Genomic DNA, 22,523 nt, shown 5'->3' on the forward strand with positions numbered 1-22,523 from the left:
TAACAGCGCCCTCTAGCGGCGAGTATATAACACTACAGAACATTTAAATGTAAACTGGAGGTCGAAACTCTTCTGACATTTTCTTAATGCATCCTAATATGTTAATGTTTTTATTTTTAAATTAAACCAATAAATAATAGCTTTTATACTGTCTCTGTTCTGAAGCCAAAACAAATTATTATAACGTTTTCTAAAAAAAAGGCATGCAGGCAAGTCTAACGTGAGAAATAACTATGTGTAACCATAACATTCTTGATTTGACTGTTTGAACAGCTCTGTAGAGGCTTTACAGATGCACATTCATAAAGAAGGTGGTCTTTTTTTTTCATTTATGCACCATGTTCTTGTAGCATTTATTTATTCATTTACAACTGTTTGAATGATAAAAAATAGTAACAATAAAAGAAAGTTGATGTATGTCAGTGGGTTCAAATCTATTTATATAGTGTTTTTCACATTAAATATTGTTCTAAAGTAGTGTTTCAAAGAATAGTGCCCTTCAAACCCTAATAAGTAAGTTATTTTCACTGTTAAAAATGAAGGTTGCAAACAACAGAATAAAACTAATCATGATTAGTCTTGTACTTTCCCATCAGTCTTTAGAAAGTGGAATTTAACAGTAACAATATCAAATTTAATAAATGTAAAAAAAAATAAAAAAACTTGAGCTAACATGTTAAATGCTGTCAAATTTTCTCATATTTTCTATATGGACTCCCTTATGGGCCACTGCAATATACCACTAAGATCATATTTTGTGTTTTCAAAATGTGAGTTGTCAAATAAATCACAACTCATTTATTATTAATATATTCATGTTAAAATATAAACTTCTACAATTTAATGTTGAAGGTTACCATCATACAACTTCAGCTTAAATTACATCTGTAATGGTAAGCGTTTACTAAATTTAAGGAATAGAAAAGCCCCAAAGATGTATGCAATATTATTTGTATTTATATTATCACTATTTTGTGGTTTTCAGGTGGATTTAGGTCACAAAGAAAACCTTTGATTGTGAAATCGGAGTTCTTAAAGTTTCTTTTGTTTTTCTGCTCTCTGCAGATTTTTATAACTCGTAGAAGTGAAACTAAAGAATAAAGAGAAGGAGAGTATAGGAAGAAAAAGAGGACAATGACGATTATGCAGGAACTGCATAGTTTATAATATGTTCTAAAATATCAACTTAAAACAACCTCTGATCTGAATGAGGTTGCACGTTTAAAAGAGTGCAGATTTTTTTCATCCACTAGATGGCAGTACAATAAAACTAAAACAATTGTCTTCAAGGAGTCCACATTTCAATGAAGAGAGTAAAACTTTTTAGTTATATATTCACAAATATTATTAATTGTACCACAGATTTTAGAAAGTATATGAAGTGCATCTTCAGCAATGGTTAACTAACCAATCAGCCCTAATAAAATTACAGATATGTCCATTCAAACCCTGTACATGTTTCAAAGACCAAGACATTTTGGTTTTGTTTCCTTTAGAGACGGTTATTTAGTGCTACAGAGTGCTTGAAATATTACCTGTAAGAGCTTTGGGTGCTGTTTGCTGAGTTTGCATCCTCTGTTTCTGGTTGTAGGGCAGAGGTGTCAAGGTGTAACATTTAAGAAGCTCAGAGGCTTATTGGATATGGGTCAGCACATCTCTCTCGCCCTCCTCCCTCTCTCTCACTCTCACTGCACATATCACCAGAAAATCTCAACAGTAACCTGAAGGCAAACGCTGCATTAAGCAAAAGCTGCATTAAGCTCCTCAAGCACATCAGAAATCCCAGAAGTCACGTGATCCGTCAAAAAGTCAAGACTTTTAAAATGTTAATAGCCAGCAAACGAGAAACAATGAAAATGTGAATCAAACAGTAAAACTGCTTGAGCACAAGATGGTTTTGTTCCGTAAATGTTTCTTATTACCTGGGCTCGTATTTCTCTGTAAACATTGTGCTAATAGTCCAAATGAGCTCAGAGAGACCTCAGATGAATTATCAAAACACAAGGTTTAACTGACGCAGGCAAATGTGAGAGAACTCTAGGGATCGTCCAAGGGAACGCTCTTCGTTAACTTTAATTATACCCAATACACCATGTGCAAATTCAATTGAAGTGGGTCTATCACAGCTACACCAAACAAATGCTTGATTACACTGCGTAAACGCTCATGCACCTCAGGGTCTCCATGGCAAGGTGGAAATAGGCTGCTGAGACCTTGCTCGACCATAAATAACCTAAAGATGAGAGCTCAAAAACATAAAGCATAAAAATAATAATAAAATGTTGTTTTCTATACTAATAAATGTTGTTCTGTAATTTCTGATCCAAAAGTCATTTTGATATTTTTGTGGCGCTTTAAATGACTGGAGATTGTAATTCTTGAAATATGAAATGTTGGCATAAGTAGTTTGGCTTGTATGTACTGTGCATATATATGATATTTTATTGTTATTTTGTACAAATAAATGATTTAATCCTATTCAAATGTGTTCATAGTCATTTGTAGTCATTTGTACATAATATTATATCATATATAATATTATATTAATAATTATTTTTATTTATTAATTATTTTTAATTATTAATTATATTATATAATACACACACACACACACACACACCTATATATATACAGTGTGTGTGTGTGTGTGTGTATATATATATATATATATTTTAACATAATTTTTATGAAACAAAATCTTGGTATTCAAAAAAAATAACATATTTTAATGTTTTTGCTTAAACATTTTCCACAATCCAAACCAACAGCACTGAAATCACGTTTCTAAGAGCTATTTTATCACCCCGGACACAAAATAAAATCTAAATATAAATGAATATAAAATAAAATGATTAATTTAATGGTGAAAATGAATGAGTAGCTGTAATTATGTGATTGATTCATTGCATTTAATTATTCTTCTTGGCCCATCAAAATATCTTCCTAATGTGTAATTTACGCTTGTGATGACTGTACACTATAATGCAACACAATTTTATGTTTCCTTCGTTTGCCTAAAAAGTAACTAATTGCGTTCATGGCTAGCTCAGTCAGTAAAGGTGGGTCTGAAGCGTTAACGTATGTCTGCAATCCTCTTATTTTGTCCCTGACCAAGTATGGATTAGATTCATCCGCGGGTCACTTTCAAAGGACTTTCATTGAATAGAGAAACATCTAGGCCTCTTGATAATTTTGAGTGGATTAATTTCAAATCGCTTTTTATTTGATTTGATTATAAAATGTATTTAATTATTTTAAAGCTCGTCAAGGATTTCAGGAACTGAAAGGTAAAAACTGAACCCATATCGACAACACTATCGAGTAGTTGTACTGCAATATTCATAAGGGTGAAGCTGGAAAATGTTACTGAACGTTAGGTGTGAATTGTGAAAGGTGCAAAAGTGCACCTGGATTGATGACTGTAGGCTTAAGTAGCTCTCCAGGGTGCTGAAGTTGAATCTCGACGCCACTGACGAGCCTCATCAAACTCTTGTTTGTGAGCTGAGATCTACTCAACATTTGTTTATGCCCACTGCGCGACTGATGCTGGAGAACTCTATGAAGGATATAAATCGACCTTATAAAAGAAAACACTGGAGGAAAGAGGTAAAACTTTGTGAAAATGTGCACCAAGAGGCCCATATAAATAATGGTAAGTTCATTTTCTAAATTGCATTTTATGTAGCAATGTGTTTCAATTTGTTCACTAGCATAAATATAAGTGCAGATCAATTTGTAGTTTATTTATTTATTTGTATTTGTCCTGCATCAAAAATTTGGTAATGAAACAATTTTCACTCAGAAATTGCTAGTAAATATCACAAATAATTACAACAAAAGGAAAATAGCACATTAAACATGAAATTTGGAAAGACTGAAATGTTATTTATTTGTAAAATGTACTCCAATAATCAATGTTTTATTTACTAAATAATTACCTAAAATAATTTTTTACAGTGATTAGCAAAGCACAAATAAATCTTTTTCCCATGTCACAATAATTTCATGTAATTTCTACAACCATGTTCTAATCATTCAGAGTTCAATTATTAGATTTGATCAGATTTAACTCACATAACTTACATTTAAAATGAACTGCAGACTGTCGATTTGCAACTACTTTGATTTTTACTTAAAAATGTAACTTTAAGTTTTCAATTTTGGTGTGTTGAAATGAATTGTACAGAAAATATGCAACCTAGCTGTATGTAACAGATAAGCCTATTGAATATTTGGCCTTGAAAACTGATAAAAGTGTGCCATGACTTCAATTCATGTCTAACCCGCTGTTTTCTAGGTGTCTCTTTGTAATATCCATCTCTCATAACGTCTTCTGACGGAGGACAATGCAACATATTCACCTCCCATTCGGAGGTGCTTTATGGGAGTTATCCAGTTACCCCTGCTGCCTCGTTCTCAGGAGCAGACACAGCCTCTCTACGCTCCCATTTTACAGCATTACACTATGGATTATTCTTGGTGTGTTGACGTTCCCATGCTGTGTCCAATGCCTGATTTTCAAAGTAGGTGTCTTGGGGCCTTGGAACTGTGACCCTTATTACGCAAAATCACTTCCTGCCATTGCATCCAAACTGGCTGTTGGCCGCATAAACGAGGATTTTAGTTTAGATCTGGGCTGCACAATGGACTTTGTCATCCTTCAGGAGGCTTGTGAGACATCCAAAGCCTTGACCTCATTTGTACAATATGAGAACATGGTTGATGCATTTGTAGGCCCTACAAATCCAGGATACTGCAATGCTGCGGTGCTCATGGGCAAGAATTGGGACAAGTCTATATTTTCATGGGCGTGTATTAACTATGAGTTAGACCGGGTCCAGGGCTACCCAACATTTGCTCGAACTTTACCATCCCCGACACGGGTGCTTTTTAGTGTACTTAAGTTTTTCAGCTTGGCTAACATAGCCATCGTTTCTTCTAATGAGGATATATGGATCGACACGGCTGCCAAATTGGCTAGTGCTCTCAGAAACCAGGGGCTTCCTGTTGGCATCGTTGTGTCCATGGGGAATAATGACACCATGCTGGAGAACACGTTGCTGAGCATACGAAACGCAGGGGAGATAAAAGGTAAATTGTTTTGGACACATAGATTTGCAGTGTGTGCATAAACATTCCTTATATGTTGAGCGACATCTAGAGATTTGTGTTCCAGTAAATATTTCCCAGTATTTTTTAAGGTCAGTTTCTGTATAGACTTTTTGAGATGACAATGTTAAGCAGTAAAGCACAAGGCATCATACAAATAATAAACCATTGTTTTAACCAATAAATTGTATGATAATAATTAGATTAGATATATAAATGAGATATATTTAACAAGTAAAACATATAATTATATTTAAAACTGTATAATTACACTTTACTGTATATATTCTTCTATATTTAAAGTTATTATAATAAATACTAATATATTTATAATTATTTTCAAATGATAACTTTGAATGTTTGTCAATGTGTATTTCTCAGTATATCTTAAAGTCCCTTTCAGTCAGACTTTGAAGGCTTTTTAAAATGACTCTACAAAACAATTTAGGTAACAGCAAAAATGTAACATATCAAAACACAAACCATTGTTTTAAACAATTGGATACATTTCAAATTGAACAAACATGACAACTCTCCCTTGTCAACCTTTAATTATATATATATATATATATATATGTATATATACTTAATATTTTATACTATATTTAGAATTATTATCATACTAATGTATCTATAATTTTTTTAAAGAGAGAGAACATGGTATTTAAAACCAACAACACACAAAAACCACTGCTATCAAAATCCTGTAGTTACTGAAATAGATCATATAAGATTGAACAGATGATATCTGAAAGTTTGCTTCATCTCATCATTTCACTTTCTTTTGCTACAGTGGTCAAAAGGAGCTTTATCTCTAACAAACTAACAAAAAAGCATTTATTTAAACCTGTGCGTAAATGCATTCACTACATTTAGTACTCAATTAAAGATATTTATGTGAAACAAACATTCGTAAACATTTTCCTGCTTGTTAAAGTTTTTGTTTAAAGGTTTGTTCAATTTCTTCAACTGTCTTTTTAAAAATTAAGTAAAACATATTTTTAAAATTACGATTCAACGTGAATGAATTCATTTTTCATGTGTGTTTCAGTCATCATTATGTGCATGCACTCAGCACTCATTGGAGGAGAACAACAAACTTCATTCCTGATGAAGGCCTATGACATGGGATTGACAAAGGGTCAATATGTGTTTATACCATATGACACCCTTCTGTACAGCCTGCCCTACACCAACACCACCTACTTCCCACTGCAAAACAACACAAAACTGCGCAAAGCCTATGACGCGGTACTCACCATCACCATGGAGTCAGATCTGATGTCATTCAACGAAGCGTACAATATGGCCAAACGACTTGGAGAACTGATGGTGTCACAAGAGCCAGAGCAGGTGTGCACTTTGAAACATTTGTGAGTCTTATTTGTACACATGCATACAACTCTACTTTAAAATGTTCTGCTACATTTCAGGTCTCTCCGCTCTTTGGTACAATCTACAACAGTTTGTACCTCCTTGCCAAGTCCATGCACAATACCAGAAGAGCTGGTAAGTGGTTTTCCGGGTCCAACCTGGCTTCCTTCACGAGTAACATTACATTTTCCGGATTCAACCAGAATATCCGCACGGATGGCCAAGGGAACGGGCAAACCGACTATGTGATCTTAGACTCTGATGGCTGGGGATCTGAACTGTATCGCTGCTTTTATGTGAACCTGACGTTAGATAAGGTGCTGTTTGCCGGCACGTACATTAATTTCCCTGCAGGTTCCCCTCCACCTTCAGACTCCAGCTGCTGGTTTGACCCCAATGCCATCTGCACAGGAGGTACAACAAACCCACACAAACTCATACTCATTTTACACAGTGTTGATCAATGAGAAACAGATATTTGACTTTTAATGGTGTCAATTTTTCAGCTTAAAAGTCACCAGCATTCCTATTATTATTATTATAAAAAAATAATTACATTACAATTCAAAAATTTTAAGAAATGTTATTAGTTATTTTATGATCAATATTAAATATTATTATTATTATTCTTTTAAGAAATATTTTAAAGAAAATATCGGATTAATTTTTTTTTTTACAAATAATAAATAACATTTTTAACAGAAATAATCAATTAAAATGAATAATTACAATTAAATTATAGTTACATTAGCATCTCTCTCTCTCTCTCTCTCTCTCTCTCTCTCTCTCTCTATATATATATATAAGCACTGTAAAAATAAAATGAATATCTTTATGCTCAATATTGTGTTGTAAATAATCATTATTAAACATTGTTATTTTTATTATTATTCAAAGCCAAATAGTTTAAAGAAATAATTAAATAAAATTACATTCAATAATTTAAATTAAACAGTAATATTTTATTTTTAATCATGCTAACAATTATGACGTTTGCTATTTTCATATGATCATTGTCACAGTCACATCATAACTGCATCATTTTATTATTATTATTATTATTATTATAAAAGTCAAATAATTAGCATAAAATAATTAAAATTTTAGTATGACTTTAGTATTTTTAAATAATCACTTTTAACTGATGCTTATGATATTATGTATAATTAGTAACATATGCTATGCATTTGTTGACTAATTTATTCTTTTTTGTTTTAGGTGTGGAAATTATATATGTTGTTATAGCGTTTGTGATCGTTCTCATTATGGTTCTTGGTTCTATTGGTCTAAGTCTATTCATAAGGTAATATTGCTGTGGTTTTGATAAGATCCTATGATTTTTTTCATTTTATGAATATATAGAAGATACAAGAAGTTGTGCATGAACTTGTCTGATCTTTGTAGGAGGCGAATCCAACAAATCCAGCTGATCAAAGGGCCCAACAGAATCCTGCTTACGCTTGAGGACCTGACCTTCATCAACCCTCAGCTGAGCAAGAGAGTATGCGTCACCTTACCAGCTGCTTTCTTTAAACATTAAGGTCTTTTTTTTGTGAAAATTTTATATTATATTTTCTATGTGTAATCTCTTTGCTCACAGAAAATCACCCTTGAAGATCTTTGTGATTCAAAAAGTTACATTGAGGAGAAGAGCACAGGTGAACGTTCCCGCTCTGTGAATAGCATGGCAACAGCAACACATGAAACTTCAAACGTGGCTGTCTATGAGGTGATTTTATGAGTCATTTCATTTTATTTATTGAGCACACCATGTCATTTCAACTTGACACAATTTAAATCATTTTGATATTTGCAGGGCGACTGGGTGTGGCTAAAAAAGTTTAAGGAGGGAGACTTCAAAGAGGTTAAACAGAGCACCACTAAGATCTTCACCAAGGTATGGTTCAAAACACTAATTTAAAGCTAACAGTTTGGTATGAGCTTGTTCTTTGAGTGACACTTCCTATCATCTTTATAATTCCCAGATGAAGGACCTACGGAATGAAAATGTCAATCCATTTTTGGGGTTCTTCACCGATTGTGAGATGTTTGCCATTGTGACTGAACACTGTTCACGGGGGAGTCTACATGACCTCCTCCGTAATGAAGATGTCAAACTGGACTGGATGTTTAAATCCTCCTTAGTGCTGGATCTCATCAAGGTACTTTTGAACATTTTGATGAATATTAAGGTAAAAATGCAGACTTCTAATGATCTCCAGATTATTTTCAAATGCATTTATAATGTCCTTATATATATCTTTGTCGACGTTAAAATCTGATGGTTTCTGGTACCATCCAATAGGGCATGAAATATCTTCACCACAGGGAATTTCCTCATGGGCACCTGAAGTCTCGTAATTGTGTAGTAGATGGACGTTTTGTCTTAAAGATCACTGATTATGGTTACAATGAGATTCTTGAGACCCAGAAAACTCCAAAGGAGACCCCACCTCTAGAGGGTATGGGTGTTTGTTTTTAAAAAATCTGGTTTATTTATAATGCAAATCTCACTTTTATTCCATCTAATTCTCTGATATTAAACAAAAGCATGATAAGGCAATTATTTGTCATTCAGATCTATTCTGGACAGCTCCTGAATTTCTCAGAGACCCTGAAAGTCCACGGAAAGGAACTTATAAAGGAGATGTGTACAGTTTTGCAATTATACTTCAAGAAGTAGTGGTCAGAGGAGCGCCGTACTGCATGCTCGGCTTGTCTCCTGAAGGTTAGTTATAAAGACAGTCTACGAGATCTACTGCTCTTAGTTTGATGAACCAGCTTTATAGTAAACAGGCTGTTACAACAGTAACTGGACTGGTATTATCAGTGAAATTTGGCATCTCTTTATAAGCAAAGACATGATTATTGTATCAACAGAGATAATAAGGAAGGTGAAGAAACCTCCGCCTATGTGCAGGCCCACTGTAGCTCCAGATCAAGCTCCACTGGAATGCATCCAGTTAATGAAGCAGTGCTGGAGTGAACAACCTGATAGAAGGCCTCCTTTTGAACAGATCTTTGATCAGGTGAGTTTTGAGTAGTCGCTTTTGGAGTTTATTGAGTGCATTGGCTGACAGAGTAACAAACTTAGGATCTGAGGAGCTTTGTAGTTTTTAGAATGGTTGCTTGCTTTGTGTAATGATTTTACAGTATATTGTGCCAGCCATTTAATTTATTTTATTTTATTTTTGTTTTGTTTTATTTTATTTTGTGTTATTTGATGTATTTTTATTATTATTATTTATAAGTTTTTATAAATAACTTATAAATAATAAGTATTTATAAATTTAAGTTTTTTAAAAAATAAATTAATACTATTATTCAGCAAGGATGCATGAAATTGATCAAAAGTGACGATAAAACATGCATAACGTTACAAAAAATTTCAGATATTTCAAATAAATTGTGTTTGAATTTTCTATTCGTCAAAGAATACTGAAAAAAAAGTATCATGGTTTCCACAAAAATATTGGTAATAATTAGAAATGTTTCAAATCAGCATATTAAAATGAATTTGGAAGGATCATGTGACACTGAAGACTGGAGTAATGACAGCTGAAAATTCAGCTTTGCCATCATATGAATAACTTACATTATATTAATATATAATATATTAAAATAATTATTTTACATTTATTTTATTTGATAAAATATTGATTTTATTTATTTGAAAGTTATTTTAAGTTTATTAATAGATATTTTAAATTGTAAATATTTTACAATATTACTGATTTACTGTCATCTTTAATCAAATAAATACACATTTTAATCAAATAAATACAACCTTGGTAAGCGTAAGAGAAAATCTTGCCAACCCCAAACATTTGAACATTTGATATAGTGTATTTATATATTTTAATTCCAATACGACAACATACATCTCACTGGATAGCTTTGCATCCAATTTTCATGTTAAAGGCACTTTAATTAAAGTTTCTCGGCAAAGGTCTAAAAGACAACTATATTAAAAAGAATGATTTTTTATTATATTCAGTGATAATGGCTTCTTATTTTCTGTTCTCAGTTCAAGCTCATTAACAAGGGCAAAAAGACCAATATTATTGACTCCATGTTGCGTATGCTGGAGCAGTACTCCTCTAACCTGGAGGACCTTATCAGGGAAAGAACGGAGGAGCTGGAGGTAGAGAAACAGAGGACGGAGAAGCTTCTGGCTGAGATGCTTCCTCCGTGAGTATATGTTTTCATACACCAACACACTTCTCACATACTTCATTTTATTTTCTCCAGCAAGACATGTTCCTGGATCAACATCTATGTCAAATTAAGCTTCATGTCAATTTTCACTCACAGTTCTGTGGCAGAAGCTCTGAAAACCGGTGCCTCCGTGGAGCCAGAGTACTTTGATCAAGTCACCCTCTACTTCAGTGACATTGTAGGCTTCACCACCATCTCATCCCTAAGTGATCCAATTGAGGTTGTGGACCTGCTCAATGACCTTTACACCCTATTTGATGCTGTGCTGGGCAGCCATGATGTCTACAAGGTAAGCTTGGATGTCTGAGTCAACATGCCGAACAGCACTGGATTTCCATGAAAAGCCAATTAACTCTTCTTTATCACAGGTTGAAACCATTGGAGATGCCTACATGGTGGCCTCCGGGCTGCCGAAGAGGAATGGCAACAAGCACGCAGCCGAAATCGCCAACATGTCCCTGAACATTCTCAGCTCCGTGGGCACCTTCAAGATGCGGCACATGCCAGACGTTCCGGTCAGGATACGGATCGGCATTCACTCAGGTGAGCACTCAATCTCCAGCTGTTTTCATCCGCTTAGTGGTACTGTTATGGAAAACCTCTTGTGATGCTCATGTAATCTTTTGACATTAAATTTCATTGTCCAAATCTCTACTTCTCGTCCCTCATCCTATCATGTTTCTTCTCTATCCAGGGTCGTGTGTTGCTGGAGTTGTGGGTCTAACTATGCCTAGATACTGCCTTTTTGGAGACACAGTCAACACCGCCTCTCGTATGGAATCTACAGGGTTGCGTATGGTCCATTCAGATATTTTTCTTTACAGATGTGATATACTAACTCATGATGTACTGTAATGAGAAGATGCATCAATAAACATTATTTCCTTCAGCTTACAGAATTCATGTGAACATTAGTACAGTGAATATTCTCCGCTCATTGAACGATGGCTACCAAATAGAAGTTCGAGGAAAGACTGAGCTAAAGGTACTAACACAAATGCTTGATTGTAAGAATCATAACACACTAGAGAACTGTTTTCAAAATTGATAATAATAAGAAATGTTTCTTGAGCTTGATAGCATATTAGAATGATTTCTGAAGGATCATGTGACACTAAAGACTTCAGCTGAAAACTCAATATATATTTATATAGAAAACAGTTATTTTAATTGTAACAATATTTCACAGTAGTACTGTTTTTATTGTATTTTTGATTAAATAAATGCAGCCTTGGAGAGCATAAGGGACTATTTTCAAGAACATTAAAAGAAAACTTACCAACCCCTAACTTTTGAACAGTAGTTTATGCACTGACTTACCTTTTATTTTTATTGTTGTTACTGTTTTTATTTTTTATTTTTTTAATGTATTTTTTAGGGGAAAGGCATTGAGGAAACATACTGGCTTGTTGGGAAAACTAATTTTACTAAGCCTTTGCCAAAACCACCAGAGATCAAACCAGGGTAAGATTTTAATAATTATATTTATTTATTATTATTATTTTTTTTTTTTACAGTATTTTAAATAAACTTAGCATGTTATACAAATAAGTGTGGCCTTTTCATTATATTCCACATTATTTTACTGGCTATAAATTGTATTTTACTGCACCACTTTCCAAATAATTTGCACTTTTAGATTAATTTTGTGGTTTAGATTAATTCTCTTTGTACTTATGAATGGGATACTATTGGATAATTGGATTTATGCATCAGGGAAGACAATCATGGTTTGAGACCTGAGGACATTGAGGCTTACAGGAGAAGGAAAGCTGAGAAAAAGGCATGAACCCATAGCCTTTTGCAAGGAGGTAGTACCTTGCCTGCTGTGCTGTATTTGTCATGTGGTTAGGGTGCTTTCTGGTGGGTTTGTGCCGTGATGCTGTTCATTGTGGTGTTGGACTTCTTGCTTATCCACTTATTTGTGCATGTTGTGTTTTTCTGCAGTTTTTATGAAATGCATCTCTTGCCAAAGTCCAAAAATGATCTACAATTCTGTCTGTCATCATAACTGATAGCTTTCTAAATCACTTCTCATCTTTTAGAGATAACTGGCAAGACATGGTGACGGAGGAGATCAAGTCATTATTTCGCAAGGCCAACAGACAAGTGGACAAGCCCAAAATCTGAGAAGCACAAGGAAGGATGCTAAAACGGACAAAGAAGGAAAGATACATGACAAGTTGCATGGGAGAGAAACAAAGGACAACACAAGCATGTGTGTTTCACTGCAGCTTACAAAGACTACTTTAATAGGATTGGTTGTCGTCTGTCTAATCCGACTCTGCCCAGCGCAGCAGAAACAACAGCGCTAATGAAATGGCAGCTGAGGAACAAGTAGTCAGTGAAAGTGTATTTCTTTCCCAGTCTAACACTGTCACAGAGTGGCCCAGTATGTATGGTACGTTTGGGTTTTTTTCACAGGTGTTTCGCATTTTGCATTCTCAGATATTTGTAACTCATGTTGGAGCTTTAATTGATTTTCTTTGATCTTCTCTAACCAAAAAACAATGTAGTGACATAATCAGATTTGGCCAGGCTTAGTGGACATCTGCTGCAATGGCCAGATGGGATATTCTAGCATTGTTTATACAAAAGCCAAATTGATCGAGGCTGGTGATTACAAATGTAAGGCTGCTGTACGTTGTCTCTGGACTCATGAAATTGTGAAATATGACTGTGTTGATGCTGAGTAAGAAGTTGCTTAAAAGAAATTACAAAATGGAATGCAATAACTCTGTGAATTGTTCATTTACGCAAAAATATTTATTTATACTATGCAGAATATTTATTAGTTGTACCTTCCAATACATTTAGAAAACTGGGCAAAACTGATACTGCTTGTAAATTACATCTAAAATCAGACTAATCAGTTTAATACAGGGTCCTGACTCTCTCCGATGAAGCACATGTGCTTGTACTGGATATAATGAAATGTTTAAGATGCTGTGCAGTTTAAGTTGTATTAAACATGTAGGCTGGGTTTGTCTGAGAGGGATTGACTGCCTTACATAAGCTGTTTATGATAACTTGCATTTTCTGTTAATCAAACCTATCAGGCAAAGCCTGGGTGGCATTTTTAATTAGAATTTTTCCGACTGATCTCATTTTCTGGGAGTCAATGTCAAGGCCAGTCAGATCTCAAAAGGCCTCTCTGTAATAGTTCAGTTTTGCACTCCTAGCATTTTTAAATGGTCTGTTAAACATGTATATAAATACTGTACAATATTATATACTATAATTGTTACATTTCATGAGCAATTGTATGGATAAAGATAGCAGTAGCAGGAGACTTTAAACGTTCAATTTCATGCTAGCAAAAGACAATGTTGTTCTGATGCTGTACAGACAATAACATGCTTAGCTGAACAAGTCATTCTTTTACCATTTTTTGTTTCTTCTTGCATTATATAGGCTATAATGAAAGCGAAACAATAATCTCAGTAAACAATAATTTCCATCATTTCAAAACAGACTCTTCAAAACAGTGGCATTTTTAATTATAATTTTTCCGACTGATCTCATTTTCTGGGAGTCAATGTCAAGGCCAGTCAGATCTCAAAAGGCCTCTCTGTAATAGTTCAGTTTTGCACTCCTAGCATTTTTAAATTGTCTGTTAAACATGTATATAAATACTGTATACATTTCATGAGCAATTGTATGGATAAAGATAGCAGTAGCAGGAGACTTTAAACGTTCAATTTCATGCTAGCAAAAGACAATGTTGTTCTGATGCTGTACAGACAATAACATGCTTAGCTGAACAAGTCATTCTTTTACCATTTTTTGTTTCTTCTTGCATTATATAGGCTATAATGAAAGCTAAACAATAATCTCAGTAAACAATAATTTCCATCATTTCAAAACAGACTCTTCAAAACAGAGTCACCTGATTCACGGTTTCTTAACTGTGTGACACAAGAAAAGCAGCAGCTAGAAAATTTGTTTAACTTAGGCTACCGATGTCACTCATATCAGCATATCAAGGCAAGCACCAATTTATCGTTCTTGTTTCTATGATGAACACTATGGAAGCATATAGGTAGCGAAATTCAATTTAAAATGCAATATTCAAAATGGCAACGCAATATTCAAAATGGCATTGTATTTCTGTATTTAAACTTACATTTTCCATTACCCATACGTGCAAAGTTTGGCACAAAAGCAAAATGAAAATTAAATTTTACAATTTACATTTACCATTTCCAACAGTAGTCTTAATATGTAAATTGCATGCACATTTGAACGCTTTATAAGTTGCGCAATGAAAATGAAAATGTATAACACAAATTGATTTGATATGTGTAACATGTCCAAGCAGAAATGGTAGCATAATGATCATTTACATTTTTAGAATGGCGATTTTTTTTCGATATATGAATAAACTAAGGTATGTGTTGCTAACGAAACAATAATCTCAGTAAACAATAATTTCCATCATTTCAAAACAGACTCTTCAAAACAGAGTCACCTGATTCACGGTTTCTTAACTGTGTGACACAAGAAAAGCAGCAGCTAGAAAATTTGTTTAACTTAGGCTACCGATGTCACATATAGGTAGCGAAATTCAATTTAAAATGCAATATTCAAAATGGCAACGCAATATTCAAAATGGCATTGTATTTCTGTATTTAAACTTACATTTTCCATTACCCATACGTGCAAAGTTTGGCACAAAAGCAAAATGAAAATTAAATTTTACAATTTACATTTACCATTTCCAACAGTAGTCTTAATATGTAAATTGCATGCACATTTGAACGCTTTATAAGTTGCGAAATGAAAATGAAAATGTATAACACAAATTGATTTGATATGTGTAACATGTCCAAGCAGAAATGGTAGCATAATGATCATTTACATTTTTAGAATGGCGATTTTTTTTCGATATATGAATAAACTAAGGTATGTGTTGCTAACATATTGTTAAGTAAGGACTACAACTTTATAATATTTGAGCTTTAGAATTGAAAACACTAATTAGCAACTTGTTAGCTTTAAGCGGTTTTTTTATTTAATAATTTTATCTATATAATATTATTATATAGTAAATAGGCATATAAGTAAAAAGGTGTTGAGACAAAGGCCTATGTGTGTGGTTTGTTTATTATTCTCAATCAGTTCTCGATTCTCAAATGTAAAATGTTTGAGAACCGGAAGTCTTTTCTGCAGTTTTGTTGCTTACCACAAGATGGCCCTGTTGTAAAGGTTTTGTTCTGTGGACCAACCTAAAGCAAGGAAACCGTACAGTACTTAAACCAGTTGCTTTCATCTTATGAATATTATGCTCATTACATAAAGTCGGCTGGGTTATCCTGGCAAGGTTTAGGCCAACACGTTGGTTATTTATCTTGACAAACTCCTCTTTGACTATTTTCTTAGCCTCTCCTGATTGTCCATCTCACCATGCAAGCCCTTGACTCCAGCCTAATCCCTATTGTATGCGTGCACTCATTGGCTCATTCAGTCTAGAGCAGTGGTTCCCAACCCTGGTCCTGGAGGCACCCCAACACTGCACGTTTTGCATGTCTCCTTAATCAAACACACCTGATTCAGGTCATCATCTCATTAGTAGAGACTCCAAGACCTGAAACTGGAGTGTCAGAGAAAGGAGACATGCAAAATGTGCAGTGTTGGGGTGCCTCAAGGACCAGGGTTGGGAACCACTGGTCTAGAGGATGGATCTGCTAGTGTCAAAGGAAATAGCTATTTTCTCACGTCAAAACTCCTCTTTCTGGTTTATGGTGCCATAAAGACAGTAGGGTGTCTGGGAGATCTGTGTGAATTAACAGGTGAGGAGGTGAGACAACACTTTAAGCCCTCAGTGGAATAAACACACAGCTAAAGCTCCACATTCCAGAGGGTTGACAAAACAAACCAGGCGGAATGACTGGGATTAAACTGTTAGGATTGACAGAGCAGTAGACTGTGCTGTGCTTTTATCTGTCATTATTATTGTCAGTCATTCAGGATAGTGTGACTTTTATTTAATTTTAGATTTGATTTATGTACTCATTTTATGTATTATTTTAGATATTATGGATTTATTTAATGTTTTAATATATTTTATGGATTTATTCATTTATTATTACTTTAAACAAAAAATACTAGGACAATATTTTAAATTTCAGTTTATTGGGAAAAACAGCAGAATGATATAAAGGGAAAAAATCAGCACACTTTCTCAAAAGATTCTATATGGTAAAGACATGCTGAAAAATAACATCTAACAAACTGGAGACAAGCATCAATGCAGGAGAGGTTTTTGTTGGATGGAAGTGAAATCATAGAACCTACCAACTGTGCTTGAGAAACACTTGAAAAGGACCTTTTCCCTTTAAACATTAAAGATAAGGCAAACCCTACGCAGATGTCACATACTCATAAAGAGAGGCTCTACAAGCACAATAATAAATACCACAGCTTAACATCAACTACACTATGCTTAATATAAGTATAGTGTCTGATTGAATAATACACATGAACTAATTGATGTCAAACCTCTGGTAACATTTGTAGGGCTCTAATTCCACACCTATAGGATTGCATTGCTCCTGATGTTTACAACTAGTCTCCTTAAAAATATGTTTTTGTACTGACAGGTTCACTGTGATTGCCCATACACAGATAATCCATTGGAATGGCCACTCGAGGTAACAGTCACACCATTAATAACAATAATACCTTTTTAAAATATCATAAAATTCAAATAGCCTGAAAGTTACAATTCATCTCTCATTTTATCACCCTTAGGCCGGACTAGCCTGCCCATAAAAAGAATGGAGTTGGTCTTGATGTCTTTCACAAGGAAAATGAAGGGATGGTCGGCGTAGAAGAGCTTCGGGTTCCTGATCTTCTCGCTACCATAAATGCTGGTGTCAAATGGGTTTCCCTCTGTGTCCCACTCCAAGGCAGAGGCATGGAAGACATTGGCGAGGTAAAGATCTTTCTTGCCAGAAATGTTGGACAGGTCTGCCTTAGACTTGTCCACAGCTTCAGTGAGACCAAGTTCTGCAAGATGTTTCTGCAAAGCAAGAGAAAAGAGCCTCATATATCATACAGAAAATATTGGTTGTGGTTATATAGCAACTATATAGCAAAAATCAGCCATATTTACCTGAAGGTCGTGGCTGACTTCCATGCTAACTTTAGGCAGAGATATGGCGACTGCTCTCTCCTCAAGCTTGCTGACCCAGGTGTCCAGCTGCTGACGAGTGAGCAGATTATCCAGCCTGTCCAGGGGCTCCACGTGATAGGGCATGATGAAAATCATGCTGGACTTCTTATGTGCCAAAGGCATGCTGACCACAAACAGCTTGTTCTGTGTGTCTTCATAGAAGCCGTAGATACCTGTAACGGGCAAAGTTAAATACTGTTAAGTTCACTTGTAGTTACAGTAGATTTTGAGTAAGAGATTTCAAAGCAAGCTGTTGATTTTACCTGTGCGATGCATCATTGGAACAGAGATTGTGTGAGAGCGGGAAACCAGGAAACCACGGTTGTCAACCATCTTGTGGTGGAACTTCTCATCCCAGTGGGCTGTGGAATAAGTCATTAAAATGATTAATAATTCGATTGATCTTTCTAGTCATTATTGTGCTTGTTCAGGATAAATAATAAAATATATAAATTAATAATAAAATAAAATTGTAATTATTTAATAAAAAATGTGTAACTATTATTTATTATTAAAGTAAATATCAATGCTAACTTAAAAATATGGGAAAAGCCAGGACATAACAAATGAGGCTAGTTCTGAATCAATTATTACATATGATTTAATAATTAGTAATTAAGTATAATATCAAAGTAAATATCCATCCTAACAAAAAAATGTATTTAAAAAAGTCATGACATAACAAATAGGGCCTGCCAAGGTCAATAATTAAATATAATTTAATAAATAATAATTAAATATGATTTAGACGTTCCTGGAACTATTAAGGTAAATATCTATTCCAACTAAAAAAAAAACTAAAAAAAAACAGGACAACAATTGGTGGCATCAACAATTGAGTATAATTTAATAATAAATAAATAAATATGATTTATATAGACTTTATTAAAGTAAATTAAACTATTAACTATTAACGTATTAACTATTAAAGTACATATTAATTGGGGGTTCATCCCGGATTAATTAATAAATATAATTTAATAATTTAATGTAATTTTATATATGACATCTTAAATTTTAAAAAGCCAACAGAAATACTTACGTTTAAAGAACATAGCGTTGACGATCATAGCCCCATCTGTGTTTTTCACATCCTTGGTAATTTCTGGCAGCTTTCCATCAGTTGACTTGGCAGCCCACTCATTGATGGAGTTAATGGCGCTTCTCTTATCACGGAAGTTGATCTTCGAGTGTTCGTAGTTGTAGTGCTTCTTGCTGTTCTTGACAAAGTCGTCGGAAAAGCTGACAGAGCTTGGGCCGTACAGCCTGTTGCTGATCTTCCATGTGACATTGCGGGCCTGGGGGTCGCTCACCTCATTCAGAAGCTCGGACAGGCCTGTGTGCAGGTGGTCATCCTTCAGGGCATCAGCCTTCAGGAGACTCTTCACCTGGGACGCAGTGGAGGATTTTCCCCCCATGGCGACCATGCCCAGAGAGGAGGCCACCACCACAGGAGAGATGAGGATGTTGTTAAGATCCTTTTCTTTGGCGATATTGTGGTAGAGATTGAAGGCCAGGTTAGCGCTGGTGTCTGCCATGGAGATTGCATGGGGACTCATCTTTTTGTCCTGACCGGACACGGCCACAGCCAAAAGGCACAGAGCAATGAGGTTGGATACCAACATGCTTGCTTTATTTTTGGGTAGTAATGAAAGCCTAGAAGAGAAAAGAGGCAGCAAGTGATACTGAGTGCAAATTGAAAAGATTTTCACTGATGCAAATTTAAATATTTCTTTGTGTCTGTTATAGGAGCAAAAGGCTGCATAGTGAATTGTTTGATCATTATATCAGTTTTAAATCATTTTGTTTTTTGATTTTTAAGTTTTTAAAATGTATGCACCCTAAATAGTTAAACCTACAGAAATAAAGCCTGTAGGCCATGTTTTCTAGGTCAAACCAGTTAAACAAAAGCAACGGCAATGACTAATCAGACAGGAATGTGCCGCTTAACGGGAGTCTGCTTGTTTTATACAGTTCTGAAATGTGCCAAATCACTTTCAAATAAATATTTATAAAATAAAATTATGTTGTGTTTCCACTAACAACCTCAAGATAGCAGCTTATGTAAGTCAGCATGGTTGTTCATTCACATATTATTTGTCTTTTTTCAGTTTCTTTTTTGTATGTTGCTTTTTATCATCTTGGATACCTTGATAAGTTTTCATATTCATAGTTGTCAACGATTGTGATTTTCACTCTGAAAGACAAGAGGTGCATTTGGGTAATCTACACAAAAGTATCGTTATGCACATTGGTTAATGTGGGGGAAAAAAACTCCTTGAACTCCTTGCTTCTCTTAATTAAGCAAAGGTTTAATTAGAAGCAGAAGGCTGCTGCTACTTCATGCACACAGAGAAAGAAAGAAAGAAAGACATGCAGACTCTTCTTATTGGCTAGAAGATCTTAGGTGGAAACTTCGTCGAATCAGAAATTCCACAGTAGACCTGCATCTGAATTCCAAAGGTAGCACTGATTGAGTGATAGCATAAAAAACCACTCTCAAATGGAAAGATCTTATCACTCTCTTGTAAATTTAGGGTAAAAATGAATGGCAAAAAATTACACAAATCTGGAAAAATATGCATCATTGAAAAATCTAAATTGATAAAAAACTATTACCATTGAACAGCCAATGACTGTCCAATGCATGTAAACCTGTTGGTGTTTTAGCATTTTTTATTTTGCATTTGTTTTTGACTAGTTTTGCATAAGATTCAAAAGTAAAGAAATTCGTTTTTTCCTTACTTCTTTAGGGGAAAAAAGCTAACTTGTTAACAACCTTATTGTTGATTTGGGATGAAGTTGCCTGCTGTAAATGCACTTTTAAAAATGCTAAATGGACTGAAAAAGCAGAAAGAAGAGTAAAAAAAAGAGTATTCTCTGAGCCTGTGTGCAGTAGCCTTTTTAGCATGCAAAAAAAAAAACATATACATTTTTGTAAAATAAAAGCATTTTTCTCATTAATTACCTTGGAAAGCTGTTTGGATGTGTCCCTCTTCTTTTCTCAGATGTTCTCCTCTTTTTTTCCCAAATGCTGCTTTGCTGCAGAGTGTTTGAAGCAGAGGCCTTTATACTCCAGGAAAGAAACTTCTAGAAGCTGGAGCTGGGCTATTCAAATGAGGATGTTTGGATTTCCTAGGGAAGCTGGGAGAGCCCTCCCTCTGGATCCAATGACCACAGGATTCAACCTCTGCAAGGTCCTAAAGCCTTCTGAAATCTGCAAACAATCAGCTAATCAGCCATTCAACTAGTGTCATCTTCATTTAAACTATGAGTCGTAAATATAAAATTGTATATATTGGCATGAAGTGTGTAATGGAAGATGATAATGTTTTGTCCTGTATTAGATTTTACCACTGAACGCAGATTTGCTCTGCTGAGTTGGCAGTGTTTTTAGAACAGAATGTGCATTTTATGCAAGAATATAAAGTTTGAAATGACCGTCTGTCAATAAATTACACAATGACCCCAGGATATATGAAGTATCCATTATAATTTAAAAGTTTTCTGTCTGTCAACATTCCTTCTAGATTCTTCTGTCGGGGGATGCAGAGACATGCTCCCAAAGCTCACATCCTCCCCCAACACTGCCACGTCAAAGCGTAAATTCTTTTTCAGGCTGTGGGTGTGGTGCAGGAACAGCTATATATATTTCAAAGTAACTTTTATAATTTTACTAAACTTAATATAGTATTTTCCGGAAATTTATAATGTGATCATTCTTTTGTACATCTTTTTTGTTTTGTTAAGTCTGTCAGTGCCCTTTTGTATATTCACTTTTTTATTTTGCAACTTTTTCTTCTGTCCTCTGCAGTAATGAAACACAAATAAGCTTTCTTTCTTTCTTTCCTTCCATCCATCCATCCATCTATCTATCTATCTTTGTAAGTTCAGATTTTTATTAGGTACATTTCTAAATGTCTTATAAGCGCAAAAGCATGTGTTTTGTGCATTGACCACCTGTGAGTGGAATGTGTTGTCCAAACATGTGGCGCTGCTGCAAATGGCAATCTGTTGTTTACCAGAGAGTCTCTTTAAACATCTCAGTTCCCCCAAGACTTCAGTCGTGCATGTATCAGATGTCTTACTTGCAGCAGTGACACAACACACAAACTTTGGTTATGTTTAAAAATGTTTAAAGGATATATTCATATGTTCATGGAACCTCAGAAAATCTGCACAAAGCAGTCATTGAGTTATGGGCTGAGCTGGGGGGCTGTGCCAAACATGTATGATGTAAGATGTGAGCAAAGTAACTTCTTAAATGCTGATGTAACTTAGTACACCATTACATGTGTCTTTGTTTCTTATCTAAGAGAAAATTGTTAGTTTAAATTAATAAAATTGTTAATTGAGAAAAACAATTTGCGCTGGAATTGTGGTGTTTTATCACTGTGGCAATCAGAAAAACAGTTTCCATCGTGTAGTTAGTTTGATCTGCAATACCAAGGAGTTTTGTTTTGCTTTAAGTCCTTTTTTTGCAAGACAAAATGACCATCTTTTAGGGTGGATGCAGTAATCAAACAAGTTTTTATAGCACTGTAAGATAAAATAAATGCAAAGTAGGCAAACCTCAACAGTAGCATGGGAGAAATCGTGGGCCGAAAGGGGGCACTTGCATTGGAGATTAAACCCCCTGCCCCCC

At 34.7% G+C, this 22,523-nt stretch overlaps 2 protein-coding genes across 5 annotated transcripts; one reads left to right on the forward strand and one right to left on the reverse strand.

Annotated features, from left to right (window-relative positions):
• The first annotated feature begins 3,144 nt into the window (after positions 1–3,144).
• On the forward strand, positions 3,145–12,909 carry LOC107589733 (retinal guanylyl cyclase 2-like). 2 transcript variants are annotated; one of them, XM_016278246.1, is made up of 19 exons: positions 3,147–3,652; positions 4,298–5,091; positions 6,161–6,462; positions 6,543–6,897; positions 7,702–7,786; positions 7,888–7,984; positions 8,084–8,212; positions 8,300–8,380; positions 8,469–8,645; positions 8,789–8,945; positions 9,062–9,211; positions 9,364–9,512; positions 10,511–10,674; positions 10,798–10,990; positions 11,070–11,244; positions 11,396–11,494; positions 11,592–11,686; positions 12,080–12,165; positions 12,747–12,909. In XM_016278246.1, the coding sequence occupies exons 2-19, from the start codon at positions 4,347–4,349 to the stop codon at positions 12,829–12,831; spliced, it is 3,324 nt and encodes a 1,107-aa protein (XP_016133732.1). In that variant the 5' UTR covers positions 3,147–3,652; positions 4,298–4,346; the 3' UTR covers positions 12,832–12,909. The 2 variants fall into 2 exon arrangements, 1 of the variants encoding a protein (XP_016133732.1); XR_001609705.1 differs by lacking the exon at positions 12,747–12,909 and having other exon boundaries at positions 3,145–3,652; positions 11,396–11,489; positions 12,080–12,163.
• Positions 12,910–17,347: 4,438 nt separating this feature from the next.
• LOC107589735 (serpin H1-like) lies at positions 17,348–21,345 on the reverse strand. Of its 3 annotated transcripts, XM_016278251.1 has the most exons (6): positions 20,847–21,345; positions 20,028–20,075; positions 18,921–19,534; positions 18,142–18,240; positions 17,819–18,051; positions 17,348–17,725 (listed from the first exon to the last, which is right to left on the reverse strand). In XM_016278251.1, exons 3-6 carry the CDS (start codon positions 19,501–19,503, stop codon positions 17,423–17,425), a joined length of 1,218 nt encoding a protein of 405 aa, XP_016133737.1. In that variant the 5' UTR covers positions 19,504–19,534; positions 20,028–20,075; positions 20,847–21,345; the 3' UTR covers positions 17,348–17,422. The 3 variants fall into 3 exon arrangements, with proteins under 3 accessions (XP_016133737.1, XP_016133738.1, XP_016133739.1); XM_016278252.1 differs by lacking the exon at positions 20,028–20,075; XM_016278253.1 differs by lacking the exon at positions 20,028–20,075 and having other exon boundaries at positions 18,921–19,547; positions 20,854–20,956.
• Positions 21,346–22,523: the final 1,178 nt, after the last annotated feature.

The sequence above is a fragment of the Sinocyclocheilus grahami genome, unplaced genomic scaffold (assembly GCF_001515645.1).
Source record: "Sinocyclocheilus grahami isolate Dianchi unplaced genomic scaffold, SAMN03320097.WGS_v1.1 scaffold119.1, whole genome shotgun sequence".
NCBI classification, from domain to species: domain Eukaryota; kingdom Metazoa; phylum Chordata; class Actinopteri; order Cypriniformes; family Cyprinidae; genus Sinocyclocheilus; species Sinocyclocheilus grahami.